Consider the following 19,592-nt stretch of genomic DNA (forward strand, 5'->3'; position numbering starts at 1 on the left):
TATGCCGCCATGCATGTGCACAATGATATTACCAACTGAACTCTAGTATCTTTGTTGGATACTTCAATTACGAAACAACTGATTTTGAACCAACCAGGAGATACTTTCTGACTTTGTGTCTATATTTTCTGTCTATGAAGCTTTACTTCATCGGGTATGCTTTGTAGATTTAATGCAATACACTAAAATGCAACACAATATAATCGGTGAAAGTATGTTTTTTTTGTTTCTGTTCGGGTTACTCCCGTATAAACTCGGCAGGACAACCTTTTTGCTGGTAAACGCCAAGCTGGTATATACATGATATAACCAATTACATAGGAAACATTTTACGTGTAATATAATCAAACATAGTGGCTGACCGGAGAAATGACAGAAATTACTCTCCGGTCTTTTTTTTTTCTTTTATCAAAGTGGAGACAATAGCAGCCGTCGGACATTCGAACTCACAACCTTATGATCATAAGTCCAATGCTCTAACCACGAGACCACACGAGCCCAGTGATTTTGCGATTCCTCGAGATCAATGTCTTATTTCATCAAAATGATTATCACAATGGGGCCAATTCAGTAATGGGTGAATACTATGTCAAATTAATCACCCAAGGAGCTCCCATCTTAAATATACCGTAACTCTGCAAAGGATATTAGTTAAAGCCATTCATCTGTTGAAGAAAAAATTCTCTGCAAGATATCTGAACCAAAATAGCAGAAGTTTCCAATATTTTGGGAATAAGGTATACAATGTAATTATATACATATATATATATATCATTTTTTTAAGCAGTGTTTAGTTTAAGAATAATCGGTGTAGGAGTCATGGCAACTGGATATATTGAATTTCTTGCTATGATTATCTCTTCTATTCTGCAAAAAAAAAAAAATAAACATCGTCAACTTGTTATTGTATCATCGTGATTTTCACCGTTTCTTCCTCTCATCCCCAATATGGTTGCCTAGCAACGGCAGCATCCTTGAAGTCAGCACGTTTTGTCCAAAGAATTCCTCACAAATGAGCGGCGCCTCCTTGAGTTTAGAATAATTTTAATAACATTTTGAAATGTAATTTCACCAGACTGCATTCTAAACTTATGTCGACTTTGTATCTTGCGACCAAGGACATTTTGTGAAAAAACGTCGTTTTTTTTGAGAGAGAGAAAGAGGGGGGGGGGGGGGTTCTTTATATTAGAAAACTTAATAATAATGTTTTTCGTGTATGAAAAAAATGTTTGGAACATGCCATATACAATGTGCACATCCGTAGAATGAGCGAGGAAGAAAAGTACGAACCTAACTGTAGAATTATTGAAAAAGAAGCCGAAGTATAGGAAACATTGAACTATGTCGTGTAGCACTATTTCATTCGAATCTACATGAATATGCAGTATCGTTGTATGGTTAAATTCGTATACTTACCCTAATATTCTCTTGACAGACATAGACTTAGCTGAGTTGTACGGTATACAGATCTTTTGTGTTCCCTGTGAAGGAAATGTGAAAATGGAGAAAGTAACAAATAATGTGATAAATAAACTCTGGTCTTACTGTAGCCAACGTACATCTAATGATAATGATGGTGCGCAGGAAGGGTATTATGATGGTGTGGGGGCCAAAGGTATTGTTTTAATTATTTATTTTCAAATATTTAGGGAATTAAAAAATAAAACGACCCAAATCTTATTTTTTTATTCCCCCCCCCCTTTTTCTCATTCTTTCACTTCTTCAATAATCATAAGGTCGATCGTCGCCTGCCCCCTCCCCCGACCTTGTGGCGCCTCCCCTGATGCTACGATGGTCCTATAGTTTCTGGGCAAGCATCTCGCTCGATTAATGCATATCCTCTGGCAGAGAGAATGGCGGTTATCATGGTAACACTTCCGCTATGTTTCTCCAATACATCTTACTGTTAATAAATTATGAACTGAGATCGATTGAGCAGGTAACATCATGTGCGACCACACTCTCCCCCAAAAAAGTTTATCGATCTCAATGATGGAAACTCAAAGGGAAACTGAAATTTGGGTATGCCTATAATAATCAGGACGCCACATGATACACATCCATAAGTTAAGTTCGAACGCTTAATTTAAATATGGAGATACGTCGAACTAATTTGTTTTCCAATCATTCAAACGCCTTTTTTGTATGCAGGCTGCATTCGTTAAACCCCATTACCGACATGACTTGATTTAGAGAACAAAACAAACAATCAACATGATCGAATGATTGCCTATCGATAATTAAATGTTTGTACTGTCTGAAAAAACGTTTTAAGGAACGTTTTACAACTAGAATTGAATTTTTAATCATTCATCGGTTTAACTTTAGGATTAAATACAACATTATCTTTTGGTGGGAAACACACGATCAAAATGATCGAATGATTGCCTATCGATGGATATATTTTTTTATATTAGGTCTTTATTAAAACAAATCATACCAAATTACAAGCGAATTACAATATTTTGCAAACGATAATAAACATGATCGAATGATTGCCTATCGCTAATTCAAGGTTTGCATTGTCTAAAACATGGAAAGTACTGCAACTGCAATGTGATTGTGAACACTCATTAGTTCAACTTAAAGTACGTACGAACCAGCAGCGTTAATAGTCCCACCTCGAGTCCTCAACTACTTACATATGGCCAGGTTTATTACCCATAATGCAACATCCTGAGCAATGTAGTCTTGGAATATAGGCCCACTTCAATGATACCACACTAATTCACCACTCACTACATCCATACAGCAATAGCAAAACAGGTACTCTTTCTCTCAAAAAAACATTTTAGTTTCTCCATAGAAATAAAACTATAGGCTATTTTATTCTCTGTATTACTAATAGCTACCTCAAATGGTATATTTAAAAACTTGCTTTTTATAACACACAGTTAATGAGAGACCACTAAAGTGTTGGTCACTTCGCTCCCCCTTTAAGGATGTTCCACAGTTAAAATGAAATACATGTCATTTTCACCAAATTTTGCACAGAGATGATTTAGCACCTGAATATTCCAAATATGCAAAAATTAACATGGGTTCATGCGCTTGTTTTTTTGCTATCGAGCTTTGAAGTTCACCCATCTGTAAGGTCTCGAGAAATACGCAATAAAAATAATATTGCATATTTAGACACCACGAGATTACAATGTTCAGTTTAAACCTCAGTCAAAATCCATCTAAATTTCACAAAATTTTACATTGTAGTTCGGAATTATATACTCAAGATAAAGAATCCACTCGTAATGCTATTCGTTTGCTCTTGAAAGAGTAGAAGCACCTTCAACATGTTCAACGTTGATAATAAGGTATGAAGGACGACAAAAACATATTATATGAAATGAAATTTCTTGACACGAATCACGATTTCACTAATTTTAAGAATCTACTAACCTAGCATTAGTTTGCATTGTTGTTATTAATAACAATGTCTAAAAATTACACAGTAATAACCAGGTATTTTGAAATATTACGATGCAATATCAATTATATAATTGGATGTTTTAATACTAATTATTCGAAATCGTGCTGCGGAGGGGGAGGGGTAGGGGGTTTTACTATAGTCTTACTGGAAAAACCATTTGACATTTAAAAGTTACTTTGTGGCTTCCCCCAAGTTTCTTCTCTGTTATATACATGTAATAATGATGATTAATTAAAAAGAAGTCAAGCCCTACAAAACGTTATTTAGAAAAAAAAAGAGATAACTTAATGCTGAAAAGAGTTAGCTTAACTGAACAAAACAAATACGTACATCCGGGTTGATATGCAAACGACGAAACTGCTTACATCACACACTCACTATATCGTTTACATTTTATTGTATGAAATAAGAAATATAACAATTGTTTTCTCCCCATTTTAATGTAAAACAGAGTTTGATTCCTCCCAGAGCTGTCATTTGAAAGAAAATTTACTAATGTAAACTTTTCAAGTTTGATAAAGAGTCTCCTTTTTGTCAAATCTGCAGTATACTTTTGTTTTGGTTCTGTTTGGAAATAAGTTGTTGTGGTGGACTTTAATGACTCAGGGGCGGATCCAGGAATTTTCAAAAGGGGAGGGGCCATTATTGTACTGAAAAAAATTGAAAGCAAAAAAAAAAGAAAAAATGTCCTCCCTAGCATATGGATGACATTGGCCTATTCCTCTAACAATTTTTGGGGTGCCTCTCAAGAGGGGGGGGGGGGGAGGGGTATGCACGGACCGGATGTACCCCCCTGGATCCACCAATAATAATGCATGGCCATGCATCTCATTGTTTTGTAGTTCAAATGCATTGGCAGCAAAGTCCAACTTGATGTGCTTTCTGACGATAATTTATCATTCAAAGGTTAAAGCTATAATGAAGTACGTTGATGATCTGAGAATCGAATAATAAGTATAGTAAACAGATCATAATAACAGGCTTTGAGAAAGTATAGTGGAATTATTCATCCGAGGTTGGTCTGGCAATCACTATTTTTCACGAGGGGCAAAGCCCCGAGAGAAATATAGTAGTTTTGCCAGTCCAACCGAGGATTAATAATTCCCACTATGCTTTCGAAGGAAACGCCAGATATATTTGTTTTATATCCTACTGTAAAATTTAGAACCAAAATCTATAGATGCGCTATAAGCTTGCAGAGTCCGGTTTACTTGCGTTGAAGCACCCACTTTTCCCCCAAGCGGAACGCTGATTAGTGCCTGCGCCGACGCAGCCCGGGACTTGCCCGGGAGAGACAGCTCGCTGACCGGCGCGCCCGAGAGTTTAGCTAAATATCCAGTTTTCTGAAATAATGGCGTCAGAATATATAGTATAGCGAAAAATATATCGAGGTCTGACGTCACGCATCATCATAGTTAAAATGTATTTTGGTCACATGATGCTATTTGAACCAATACAGGATCTAATCTATATAGGATATAATATTAGATAGCAAAGACAGATAGCCAAGCGCGATTGGTCAATTGCGTGTCACGTTATATGATCGAAATCAGGCTATTTTCCCAGCCGGTCCACCTTTGATGAATACATCCCAATTGGTCCATGAATATATTTTCTACGTGTCTGGTGCCTTCTCTATCAGTCTATGATTAGATGTACCAATTACACAAAAGTAACATAGGTGGGACTAAAGTAGCTATCGTTTGCAATCGATCAACACTCGATATCAATATTGCAATAAATTTTCGGGCCGAGTACTGCGGAATTTAAAGGCGGTGTAGTATTAGTACAGTGAGTCCGGTCCAGTCCCAGTTTAATTCAACAATACTTCAAAATGGAACCCAGATTTGTGCTAATGAGCAATGAGGAATTAGACCAGCTTTTGGACAATAAGGATTCTAAATCTACTAAGAATGTTGTTTTGATAGATATATTCAGTTGCTAAAATTTTGTAGGGCAAAGTCTCTTGACTTTGGAAAAGTGGAGATGGAATACTCGGAGCAAGAGTTATGCGAGTGCATTCGATCATTCTACGCAGAGGTGCGGCGGGGAAATGGCCAATGTTACGCAAAGAGTTCCGTGATCACAATACGCTATGGTCTCCAGAGGCACTTTCTGAAAACACAGGCAATGGACATTGTGAACATTTAGACGTGCAAACGACATGTTTGCTGTGCACAGTCCTCAATAAACTGAAAGCTGAAGGAAAGGGTTAAATTACACACAAGGATCCTATTAGTAAGGAAGACTTTAAAAAACAATGACTTCGCGAGCCTTGGACCGTTCTACTCCGAGAGGTCTCCAGAATGCTGTTTGTGAATCTATTGTTACACCTGTGTAAGAGAGGCAGGGAGAATCTTAAGGATCTAAGGACAGACGACTTCGCTATTGCTACATATTCGAGCGAAGGATAAGCTGACTAAAATCACAGAGGAGAAAAAGATGATGACTCAAGGAGCCAATGTGGTCGGATGTATGAGACGAAGGATGAAAATTGTCCCGTCAAGTCGTGAATATCGTCGTCAAGTCGTGAAGTGTGAATATGTTTCGCATCTGAATCGTGATTTTCCATATTTTTGGCAACGACCAAAATCAAGTGCGCCTCAAGAAAATGTCAAACTTGGGAGCGGTCCAGGACCAGGGATAGTAGAACAAGACCAACAAAATGTGCCATGGTATGAACATCAGGTTGTCGGTAAGAATATGCATTGGGGAACAAAATGAAAAGCATTAGCATTGAAGCTAACACGTCAAGGCCCTACACGAACCATTGTATTAGAGCCACAACTATCACTACGTTAGATGAGCAAGGATTTGAGGCCAGGCATATATCATGACGGTTTCAGGACATAAAAGTGAGAGCAGTCTTAAACATTACTCTCGAGTTGACGAAGGACACAAACGACAAATGAGCTTATGCTTGCCAGAGAAATGTCAGTCGAAGGTTAGGCTTTCTAGTCCAAGTAGTACAAGGTCTAATGTTAGTGCTAGATTTGGTCTTGGTCCTGTTCCAGCAAACGAAAGATCAGGACCACCATGTACAGTCAGCAGGCCACCACCTAGTCCTGTTTCATCTCATCCACCACCAGAATCTGCACCTGATGTTATGGTCCAGCCTCAGGATCTACAGAGATCCACATCGGGTCCTGGACCAAGTCCTGGTTCGACAACAGAGAGATCAGCCTCAGGAAAACCTTGTACAATCAGCAGGCCGCTCAGAATCAACATGGATCTCGGTCAGCCCTGTGTCCTGGACCTGACTCACAGTCCTTGCCTCAAGTGAACTTTGTATCAAACAAATTGGATGTGGACCAGAAAAGGGTCCTACAGTACCACTTCCATCAGTGTACTGTAAACATGATAAACAGGTAGACAATACTGCATCGTACCCTATGTAAATATGTTGCGTTCGTGTTTGTTGTTATACGTTGAACAGTTGGAACAATTGGAATTTCATTGGAATGTAGAGTACCACTAGGACCGTTTTCCTTTGCTTTTGGATTTATCTCTGTTGGAATTGGAATTTTTGCAAGGAATGGATCTGGTAAGTACATTCTATATTTTGTTAGTTCTAAGGCTTATGTAGATCTAGTTCTAGTTTAATCTAGGCCTAGGTCTAGTTTTTTGTCTAGATAAATAATCTCCATCATTTCAGGCTATCTAATATAACAGATATTGACTGATTGGGTGTGTACAATAAACATTCTTTGGACCGCCTAAAGGATTTATATTTTCCCTCGTGATCATATTTTCCCTCGGGAAAATATAACCCCTCGGGAAAATATAAATCCGGTGGTCCAAAGAATGTTTATATTAAACACCCCATCAATCAATATCTGTATAATATGTGATAGTCTTACAAAATTGAACCTTATTTATGCGTCTTCTTTATTAATATCAGTTTTATAAAACGTATCACTTGTCCTTTTGCCTCGGGTATCGATACTTATCGAGTGATATATTTTAGTTTCCGGCAATTTTTTCTACAAATTCAAAAGGCATGTTGTTTTGTTTGGGTTTTAAAAGCCTATATGTGATTTTTATGGGTGATTCGGAAGGGTGTTTTCGAGTTTCAGGCAAAACTTGGACGAATTAGTTAAATTTTAGTGAAATCATGCCACAATCCGTTTTCATGTGGGTTATCTTAAAAGTATCCTATAATATCTCTTTTCCGCGAAATAAAACAGTTAAAAATAATATATCTACATGTATGTGCGTGTAGGTCCACTGTTGATTGTGATCTTTAATAAAAAAACCCACTGTACCCCAAACTTGAACTTGAAAGAAATTCAAAGAGAATAGAAAGAACATAATGAATTATATGTTTATTGCCGAGGCACGCGGTATAGTACCCGATATCCCCCAACGATATTCGATCCGCCTTCATTAGGAAGAAAATGGGTATCAGCGAATCTCGGGAATTATGGGATTTATATTGGTTCAAGATTCGATTTCGGTCATAATCTCAAGGAGGTTAAGAAATGCAAATATGGAAGATGTTTTTCTGAGCGACACACGTGCGCCACGTTCATGACGTTGCCATTAATATTTGCTGCCCCAAATTAACTTAGAAATCCCGTCATAATTGTTTGTCTGAAATCGGAGGTGTAGTTTTTTGTTCAAATCAAACCTTCATTCATTTGCTTTTCAAAAACAATGTAAAATGATCCATAAAATGTCATGATATACAAACAAAATTTAAAATTTAAAACGTTGGGTGTCCCTCTGTCTTACATAACAAGTAATCCTGCCGTGTTGAATATGCATGAGTGCTCATATTCTAATTCTCTTTTGGAGTCATGTGTTATTCATTAGAACAACTACTTCCACAACAATCATAACAATGTGAAATTTTCTGTTAACCAGCTTTATTTTGGAAATGGGTGAAATTTTTTTTTAGAACCGAATCCGACAAAATCACCTCAGGATAATGCAATGGAGAACGTTTCCAATGGTCGTCCGGTCTAACAACTTTCCATTGCAAAAAGTACGGTGTTGATTTACCACGAGTCCGGAATTTATATAGGTCCACACCAAAGAAGTATTGAGACTGCACGCCTTTAGAATTAAGCCGATGTTGTTTTAGTAGTAAATGGTGTTGTACACCTATCCGGTGTTAAAACAAAACCAATCTGGTGTTGTTTAATACTTCTCTGGTGTGGACATGCATAGATTCTGGGCTGGTGTTAAATCATCACCGGTGCTTTTGCAGTGTGATTGACTATTAAATGCCCAAGTGTGGTGACTGTCAGGTAAAGCAGATTTATGTCAGATATAAAAATCCAACAAGACTTGCTTTCATGAATCGCTCCCCAGATTATATGAAACGATCAATTTTTGTAATGGTGAAAATGAAAATGAGACACCATAATTTCGTTAATGGATATGCATCGATGAACACAAACTCATGTAAAATGATTTTGCCTGTGTCCTGCATATTTAATTCCTTGTCGATCCATTGAAAATGTGGAAACTGCTAAATAAAGTCAGATAATCATGGGTAGTTTGAAAACATTAATACTATTATGAGTTAAGGAATTCTGATAAATTCGTTATTGTATGGTAACTGTCTACACCCTTTTCTCGCAGCATACGTAATGCACGCATCATCATTATTTTCAAATAAAATTTGTGTATGATAATATCTTCAGAAACCATCGCTGTATTACTGTCTCGAAAACCGAATAAACATTGGACAAGGATTTGAGCCAAGCTATTCCCTTCTGAACGATGGAAATCTTAGGATTTAAGTCAAGCCTACGTGTTTGTTCTTAGTGATATTTGCACAGCATCATATTCAAGTATCAATTCTTGTAATCCCATCCACTTCCGAATCTTCAGTTTGCTTGTCAGAAAACCATTTTAATCTTCGGAATTGCTCTTGCAACTATTATGCTATGCTTTAATTTATATATAACATAAAATAGATGGAAGAAATGGAAGAATTCAATATTTATAATAAAAATCAATGCAATGCAAGTGCAATAATCATGATAATGGATTACACTACGATATTCTGTTGCTTTGATATAAAAAAGTTTATTTGGCTTTGCTCAGGGGCGGATCCAAAAATGTCAAGGGGGAACATTTATGTTCAGAAAAGAAAATATTTTTTTTAATTCCCGAATGAAGGTGAATTGTATCACGACAAATCTGACAACTAAAATAAGTCTTCACTCGCGTATGTCTGAATATTTCACTGCAAATATGTTTTAAGACTCTCAAGGCGGATCCAGTATTCGGGGGGGGGGGGGGGGCATTTTTATTCAGAAAAATCTTACAAGTAAAAAAAAAAAAAAAAAAAAAACACACACAAGAAAAACCCGGTCTTCGCTCCCGAATAGAGGGGATTTATATCACGACAAATCTGACAAGAATTTTGTTTTCTTTAACTGCAAAGGAGCTAATCTGTTCCCTAATAACACGCCTCTCAGAGTGAGATGAGGGATCAGTCCTAATGGAATGAGATTTCAATCTTTCAAGAGTGAATTTTTACCTTTTGGGGAGTGAAAGTGTGCATCTTTTTACACTTTCACTAAAAAAACCCTAAGAATTCACTCTTGAAAGATTGAAATCTTATTCCATCTGGACTGGTCCCTCATCTCACTCTGAGAGGAGTGTCATTACGAACCACATTAGCTCATTTGCATTTAAAGAGTTCATTTGCGTAGGCCTGACATTTTCTACAACTTTTTTTTCATGCTCTCAAAGGAGGGGGGGGGGGGGTCTCATGGGCCGGATGTCCCGCCCCCCCCCCTTGGACCAGTCACTGGTTTTGCTTACCGTTTTTCTCCACAGGATAGCTCTGTACTGGGGTACGTTGTGATTGTTTGCGTCCGTTAAAACGACCGAGAGGAAGAAGATATTCTTGTCCACATCTGCTCCTACGTAGTTCTGATGAACTATTCACAAAAACAACAACAACGGAGCAGAAAGAGATAACAAAAAAAGAATATTAGATATCCGCTAATCCACTAATAAACGACGAACAAATTCAACTCTATAGAAGTGATTTTTACCTCTTCAGTTCCATCTTCGTGTAATGCTCTTCCACTGAGGATCTGTCAGCATAATCGCTTGAAGCATTTAAAAGGCATTTAAAATCCTATTTGTTTTTATATTTCTGGTAAAACTACAGCCTGAGTAATCAAACGCGGTACAGTACGCTCCTGCGACATTTACTCCTGTTTTAATATCTCAAAGGGTATAGGGTTAAAGTTAGGATTTCACTAGAGTTCTTCGTAAAGAATAATGCGAAGATTAAGATTCACGTTTATTTAGTTGTAGAGGTTAGGTTTTATGTTTGGCCGTGCAGATTTTCCTTCGGAGCAATTGTCGCCGGACCAAAGGTCATGGGACCGTTTATATTAAGTGCACTATATAAATGGACAATATTAATTTTATTATTATTATTATTATTATCATTGTTAATATATTTATGTTATTATTACTATTCTTATAAAATAATAATGATAATAATAATTGTTATTATTTTTACTATTAGTGTTGTTGTTAGCTAATTTATTCATGCACTGACACATTAGAAAAATACATTTTAACTGTAATTCCGTAGCTCTTTTTATTTGCCAAATCGTCTGCGCAGTGGAATAGTTCACTGGATAGTTGGCACGTATATAAATGCTTTATAAATACTATTACCATTAAATGCGCAAAAATATCAATATCAGTAGAAGTTATTTCCGTACTTCAAAATACAAACATCTATTTTCGTTCATGTAATTTTGCTAAAAATACTCATAGGCCTACATGTTGCTTATTTTATCATCATCATCATCATCATTACTTTTCATTATCATTATTATCACCATTATTATTACAAAAAAACGAAAATAACAAAATCAAGAAAAGTTATTTCTACGCGTCAAAATAGAAACAGCTATTTAGGTTCATGTATAATCTAGTTTTGCCAAATACGCAAGATGTACAGGCCTACATGTTGTTTTCATTATCATTAAAAATACGAAAATAACAAAATCAGTAAATCTATTTCTGTGCGTCAAAATAGAAACATCTATTTCTGGATCATATATTTTTGCCGATTACAGACGATTATAGGCCTACATGTTATTGTGTATTACTATTATTAACAATACGAAAATAGCAAAATCAGTAGAAGTTATTTTCGTTGCGTCAAAATACAAAAAAAAAAATACCACAAATAATCCCATTGAATCTTGAGGCATGTTCTCTGAAGAGAAACAATTCTCAGCAGATAATACCTCATGAAAATAGAGATCATTTCAAAGAAGTGCAAAACTTTGATACCTACGAATAAGAAAAAAGTGACAGCCCCGTCCATACTTGAAAATGTAGTTTGTTCAATTGATATTTTTACACAAACAATTTTCAAAAAGTATTGAATAAGTACGATGGAAACTTACCCCCAAAATAGAAAGTACATTTTATCATGTCTTAGTTCTGTCAACTTCATCAATCAAATCGATGATTCTTTCTTTTTCGTTATTTTGTAATTTTTTTATTTTCTACAAGCTTTTGACAATACGGTTGCATGGTGGGACCCTCTCCCCTTAGAGTTGAAAAAGTTGAACTTACTCTTCCCAAGAAAATACTTGAAATACCATCTCGTGTGGTATTCTGGGTTCTCGAGGTGCACGTCACTTCCGGTTGCCATCGTCGAAATCTGAAAAGGGAGAGGGCGAAGGGAGAGAAAGGGCAAAAGACAGACAGAGAGAAAGAAAGAAAGAAAGAAAGTAAGGAAGGAAGGAAGGAAGGGAGAAAGGAAGAACGAAAGAAAGAAAAATAGGAATGAAAGAAAGGAAGACAGGAAGGAAGAAAGAGATTTCAAAGAGGAAGTGAGTGATGATTAAAAAGTTATAGCTAATAGGAACATTGCAATTTGCGGGTTGTTTTTAGAAAAATCTAGAATAATAATTTTTTTTTTCATCGAATGATGATTGTCGACATTTACAAGTCATGTACGCGATACAAAATATGCGAGGTAATGTCCCCGTTTAGAATACTAAATAAATGAAATCTTTTTAAAGGCGCTTTAAGAAAAAAAAATTGTGACGAAATAGGGGTGAATGGCTGACAATAAGAACACGTTAGATGGATGATCGTCGATAGATAAAGAGTCTTGCTTTCCCCTGTGAAAAGGCTGCATAAATACAGGTTAAGAGAGTGAAAACAGCGCTGTTTGCCGCCAAAAAGCTATATTGGGTGAGATAAGCTTATTCAGTTTGTCTTCACGGTGCACGGAGATACAAACAAATCTTGCCCTTTGATAAATGTCAAGAGAGACGAATGCGAATTAGTGTTTGAGAACGTTCACACGCGTTTAATTTTCTTCTAATTATCACGATCATCAGTGGCCAACTAAACCACTTTGGCGCCTCATAATGTTTGAAACATTAAGAGGGGCCAAAGTGTTACATAACGTTGAATAAGGTGCATTTACAATGTTGCGACGGAACTGAATCAGTTTACTATGAGAAAAGAAAGCATTTATTGTGATTGTAAAAAAAATATAGCATGAAATATGAAAAAATATCGATATCTCTTCAGAATAATTATTTAATCTGGCTTTGGTAGGTTAATTCATTTTTAGTAAAGGAAATGCGATATTAGACCAATTGAATTTCGGCCACCTTACGTATTACGCCTGATGAAAACTATTAGACAGGTTTATATCACGACGTAACCTCCATGACGTAAGAATAACGATTGGTAGTATCTGGTAGAATTTAATGACAAATTAAAGTGATATATTTTAAAAGAAAACGGATCATGTAACTCTTTAAACATGACGCAGTTATTTGGCAAATACATTGCACTTGCGCAGAAAATTTAACAGTTTTGCGCATGCGCGTAAACGGTTTTTTATGGTCAGACAACCGCGTCTAGTCGTCATCATATAGTCGTCGAAGTTGTACTGTAAACGTAAAGCTTTTTGCAAAAAGAAATCAAGATTACAGATAATCTATTGAAATGCCCGTCGAATCACAATGAACAGCCGAAAGGTCTTTGTCGAATATTGGTGACCTGGAACAGCAGTTTCGTTCTAAGTTTGTGAGCTGGCGAAAAATGGCATAGGTGTCGTTTGTTCAAAGTCCAGGACGAAACTGCAACTTTGATTTACCAAATTTCGACAAAGACATCTTATTTTTTTATTTTATTTTTTTGCATGAAGGGCATTCGACAATACATCTTTCTTTAAAATGGTCTGCGTTCCGCTGCGAAAGCTCCCTATTTATTAGACGAAAGGAGACGTCAGAGCTAGCGTCTGAGATGACAGTATGTGACATGACGGTATATGCCACCGTCACACCAAAAATGAAGTTACATCGATGGTGCACGTAAATATATTTGATCGGTCTGAGGTAAGTTTCGCCGATGTGAATGTGGCACAGGGCGCATAGCGCATGAGACACACACGGCAATAGTGAGTTTTCGCAATCGTGACGGGGACGGATTCTACAACATATAAAACTTATTGAAAATGCCTGTCAAATCACAGTGACTAATGGAGAGGTCTTTGTCGAAAATTGGGGAACGGGGACAGCTCATCGTCGTAAGATTCTGAGCTGACGAAAAATTGCAAATACGTCGTTTGTCCAGATTCCAGGACGGAACTGCTGCTTTGATTCACCAATATTCGACAAAAGCTTGATTTGTCATGAAGGTGTTTTTTATTGGTATATGCACATATATTGACCAGCAGCAGGGCTGAAAGGGTCAATTTACAATAATAATACAAAGTATTAAAAAAAACATAACAAGTACAGTAAGTATAATTTTGGCCAAATGATTGAACGGCATTATGCAAATCAATTTACATGAAGATATATGTATTTTGACAAAATATTTTCTATGTTGTAGAATCCGCCCTGTCGTGATTGCCAAAACTGCCTAAAATTTGTCATGGTCATAGAGTTCAAAACACATGAGTGACATGATGCTTGGAGCAGTTTATGTTTAGCATACAATTGTCTTCATAGGAAACTAATGTGTCTCCTGCTTGATACAGAGGCCAAATTTAAAGACAAGAGCATGAAGAGAGACGATGCTCAAAGGCATTGGATCTTAGGACTTTCCTAGTATATTGTATATTTTAAGAAACCCCAATCTGGGTTATGCTATCACCGAATGTTTAACCTGATTACCTTTTATTGATCTTTTGTCATATGCTTTTGGCCTGGTCTCGGGCAATCATGTTACCCCGTCTTGTATCGGCACTAAACATTCGTCCCCAATTGGGTTATGTTAGATTTGGGGCATGATAATATCGGATTTACAGGAGAAAGTTGTAAAATACATTCACCCGTAAAAGCCATAGACCAAGGATTGAAGAGCTTCGATTGCCTACGACTGAGTTGGGGTATGGTGCACATAGAGATATCTTGGTCAAAAGGCAGTTGTATAAACCATGTTAACTCATTGTCTACTGGAACCACACTGCAAAAACTCCGGTGTTGATTTAACACCAGCCTGGAATCTATATCTGTCCACACCAGAGAAGTATTGAAATAACACCAGTTTGGAATCAAACCGATGCTGTTTTAATACTAAGTGATGTTGTATAAACACATATCTAATGTTAGACCAAAACCAAACTGGTGTTGTTTAACACTTCTCTGGTGTGGACATATATAGATTCCGGGCTGGTGTTAAATCAACACCGGGGTTTTTGCAGTGCAGGTCATTCATGAACCAAGCCTATGGCCCGGGTCTATGGGAATAACCGAATTCAGTCATCAACGGGTCAATAATAACATTGTTCTACTTACCGGGTATGTTGGAGTTGCAAGAAAGCACCTAGCTTGTTCGCACTTCGGCATATACCGTGTGTATATAAAAAAAAATCAGGCACTAAAAAAATTCCCCTGAATTTATATGAAGTATTATGAAAGTTTTTTTTTCACGTTTTGTTAATGTTTAGGGTCTATTTGATGACATTGTATCACCAGTGGTATAAGTATTTTATGCAGGATTTGCGCACATAATACTCTTTGACACTGGAGGATAAAAACACGACAGGACACTTTCATAATGCTATCACATGGAGTGTTTTATTCTCCTTTTCATGATTCTTTCATGTAGCGTAATGTTCTTTTGGTTATTTCAGATAAATGAATTATTCAACATAAATAAATGATACATATGCAAATATTAACATCAAACGGGAAAAGGAATGAAATTATCTGAAAGTGCATTTGTAGCAAAATAAAATGATTATCAAAGTTTCAGATCGATTTTGAGAAAGTCTTTCTTTCCAAACTCAATCTTTAACGTCCTTCCTTAATCCTCGACATGTCCTCCGCGTCGCTCTCCTCATCATGCCGTCGACGGCGCGCCGAATAAGGGCCCTGTTCTGCCTGAGGGAGTCCACCTCTGTCACAATTCTCTGCTGAAGCTCGTTCAGATTTGCCGGTGGAGGGGCGAAGACCTTCGAATTGAGATGTCCCCCGAAGAAAAAGTTGAGTGGGGTCAGGTTGGTCGATCTCGGTGGTCCTTCTGCTGGGCGGTTCAGGGCGATTACACGGTCCCCAAACAGTTCAGTCAGGCGCTCTGTGACGACTCTCCTTCTGTGTTCTGGGGCACCATCCTGTGTCTGGTGGGCACAGGATGGTGCCCCAGCACACAGAACTGCAGAAGGAGAGTCCTCACAGAGCGTTGACGGCATGATGAGGAGAGCGACGTTGTACATTAAAAGACGTGAAGGACATGTGGAGGATTAAAGAGGGACTTTAAAGATTGAGTTTGGACAGAAAAACTTTCTCAAAATCGAACTGAAGCTTTGATAATTATTTTATTTGTCTCATATAATTTCATTCCTTTTCCCGTTTAATATAAATATTTGCATATATATTATGTATCATTTATTTATGTTGAATAATTCATTCATATGAAGAACATTACGCTACATGTAAGAAACATGAAAAGGAGAATAAAACACTTCACGTAATAGCTTTATGAAGGTGTCTCGTCGTTTTTTAAACCTCCAGTGTCAGAGAGTATTCTGTACGCAAGTCAATTTTTATACATTCCACAAAAGTTGCTTACGATTAGTCATGCATGAATTTATACTCATACCACTGGTGATACAATCTAATCAAATATACCTTAGTATTTTTGCTCATTTTGCTCAGATGTAAATTCTCTGAACTCATCGTTTGATATTATACAACAGTTTGAGAAATGTTCAAGTTCAACAATAAATTTAAATAAGACAGAAATTTTAAGGATTGGAAATGTGTCGAATGCAGTTTTCCGACATAATTTCAATTTTGTAGATACTATAAATGTGCTTGGTACTTTTGTGGGTACTGGATCAGATACTGCGCACGTTAAAAAAGCAGGAGAAATACTATCAATACAAGTTACTTTAAACATGGGGAAAATGAGAAGCCTAATTTTATTCGGTAAAATTCAAATAATTAAATCATTTGGAATATCCAAATTCATTTATTTATTTACATCTACTCTTTTACCAGATTGGTTTCTTAAAAAATTAGAGAGGGTGTTTTCAGTTCTATCTGGAATGGACCCGACAAAATTAGAAGAAACGTCATGATCCAGGATCTATCAAACGGAGGAATTAAGATGGTCGATGTGTATTCGGCTCTTAAAGCCCAGCAACTATTTTGGATAGAGAGAATTAAACATGCGGATAAACAAGGATGGTTTCAAATTCTTCAATATTATCTAAAAAAGAACGGGGGGTTGTTTGTATTCAACTGTAACTATGGTCATAAAATGTTGAGCTTCGATATTCCTCAGTTTTATAAAACTATTTTACAATGTTGGGATTCTCTTAATGTGAGAAACAGAGAGGATAATACGGAGTTCCAGATCATCTGGAACAATAAACAACTGAAAGTTACTCGAGATATGATCTTCTTTCGAAAATTGTTCTTAAAAGAATTGTGTTTTTTAATGACATCCTTACTAAAGGATGTATTTTAAGACGATTGGATGAAATGAAAAGGTTATTTGATTTAGACGCCAACGACTACTTTAGATTACAAGGAGTATATTCTGCATTTTTAAAGACAAACTTTTGTAAAATATCATATACGGACTCATTTCAGAATGCAGCTATATCAAATATTATTCTTCCTCTTGAATTGGTACAGCTAAAAATAAAGTAAACATTTTTATGATCTATTGGTAGCAGAAAGATATGAGCGTCCAGTAAGTACGTTTAGACTTCAAAATAGATATGATGTTTCAGATAAAGAATTGGTATTGGCTCGTTCATCTATTCTATTGAACACTATTGATGTAAATTACATGAGAATTTCAGTTCAAAGTATTGAACGATATTTTAAACTTGAACTTTAAGTTGTATAAAATGAAAGTCATTACTTCACCTTTATGTTCTTTCTGTAATGCAGAAATTGAAACGATCGAACATTTATTTTGTGATTATCCATTTACACAGTTAGCATCAGCTAGGAAGAGAACCCACTATGTTTGATTTTTCATTATTAACGGAAAAAAAGTGTAATACTTGGTATTTTATCAAAAATGTCTTCTTTTTAATCACGTTCTAGTTATTGCAAAGAAATCAATTTATCTAAGTAGATGTAAATCATGTAAACCAACAGTTTCTGATTGTGTTGATTATTTTGTTAACTAGATCGTATGAAATGGAAAAATTTATAGCTATTCGAAATAACAAAAAGAGTGTCCACGAACGCAGGTGACGAGACATGATACAGTGGTCATCCACTTATGTTATGTATAAACTGTTTTGTAATTTCTTAAAATGTATAATTTGTATTTGTTCAACTGCATTGAATTGAATGTTCCTTGAAGTGACCAATAAAACACCATTTAAATACAAGAAACGGACCCTAAACATTAACAATACGTGAAAAATCACTTTCATAACACTTCATATAAATTCAGGAGAAGTTTTTTAGTGCCTGCTTTTTTTATCCACACGGTAGAGCCGATCAATCTTCACGTGTATAGCCTATGAGAATTTGGCATTATTTAGCAAAAGTGATCATTTACTAATTGAAACGTCAGCTGTCATCAACTGGACGAGGTGTATATATACACTTCGTAGGCAATACATTTCTTGTGAAAGATGATAGCCAAATCATAACTATAATCACTAACCAAATTTGTATGAAGACGTACTGTTCAGACTCTGGTTATAGCTGGGACATAACATTCGTAATATTTCATATAAGGACGCTCCACAGTTAAAATTATATCCATATCATTTTCACCAAATTTTGCGTGGTTCTAGAGAAAGGGATACTTAAGAGGTGTGAACATTAAAAATTGGGGGTTCGTGTGCTTGTTTTCAAACTATTAACACTTTTGTTGGAGCAAATGTTCTTTAAAAAAACGCGTCAAAAGGTCTACACCACGATCCAGTTTAATCAAAATCGAGGCCTTATTCGCCATACTTCACAGCACTGCAGAGTAAAGTATTTTTAAGAGATAAAGGCGTTTAAAAATTTGGTCTATATATCATTTTCAGGTAATAGCTTTGTAAAAATCACACATCAAGTTTTGCTGTCAGAGTGCAGATGACTGTAAAGTCAGCTGATTATTCACCTGTTCCCTTATTGTGACGTCAACGCGCGTGGCGTAAAATATGCGCACAAACATAACTGGGGACGGTCGACGTCCTTTTAACAACAAAGAAGAAGAATATTGCTTAGTGCCTGCCTTTTGAAAACAATAATGACAGGACATGATATATAAATACAGAGGAAAAAAATTGACAAGATCCGCATGTTCCGATGTTAGATGAGCTAACAGTGTAACCTTATATACAATAAATTCCTTATAATGACACCCTTAACCTTATTCAATGAAAATGCAAAAAATAATTTGGGTTTTACCTCATCCCTCTCGCCGTCTTCAACCCGAAAGCGTCCCGTTGACATCCCTTCTCGGTCTGTGGCAACCAGCTGCAAGACAAGAAGAAACGACAGATAGAGAAAAAAAAATTGTAAAAATGTAAGAAACTAAAAACACAATGGTCATGATGGTTTCGTAACAAAATTAATGTTTCGTGAATTCTTAATCAAGTTCAATTCAAAGGGAGGGTGGGGGGGGGGCAAAGAAAGAAAGTTTTTTTCATGCCTCCATGAGTTTTGGTAGAAGCAAAGATTACTCAGTTTTAACATTTTATTTGATTATTATAAGAAAATATGGT

General features: G+C 36.3%; 1 protein-coding gene across 1 annotated transcript in view; it reads right to left on the minus strand.

Annotated features, from left to right (window-relative positions):
- The window catches only part of LOC129277279 (GTPase-activating Rap/Ran-GAP domain-like protein 3), a 43,871-nt gene extending 24,529 nt beyond the window's left edge, over window positions 1-19,342 (minus strand). Inside the window, exons 1-4 of the mRNA XM_064110180.1 lie at window positions 19,276-19,342; window positions 12,002-12,089; window positions 10,211-10,329; window positions 1,417-1,481 (exon numbers count right to left, since the gene is read on the minus strand). Coding sequence (XP_063966250.1) covers window positions 1,417-1,481; window positions 10,211-10,329; window positions 12,002-12,089; window positions 19,276-19,320 — 317 coding nt within the window. The 5' untranslated portion in view covers window positions 19,321-19,342. The remainder of the gene's footprint in view (window positions 1-1,416; window positions 1,482-10,210; window positions 10,330-12,001; window positions 12,090-19,275) is intronic.
- Window positions 19,343-19,592: the final 250 nt, after the last annotated feature.

This window comes from Lytechinus pictus, chromosome 15 (genome assembly GCF_037042905.1).
Source record: "Lytechinus pictus isolate F3 Inbred chromosome 15, Lp3.0, whole genome shotgun sequence".
Classification (NCBI taxonomy): domain Eukaryota; kingdom Metazoa; phylum Echinodermata; class Echinoidea; order Temnopleuroida; family Toxopneustidae; genus Lytechinus; species Lytechinus pictus.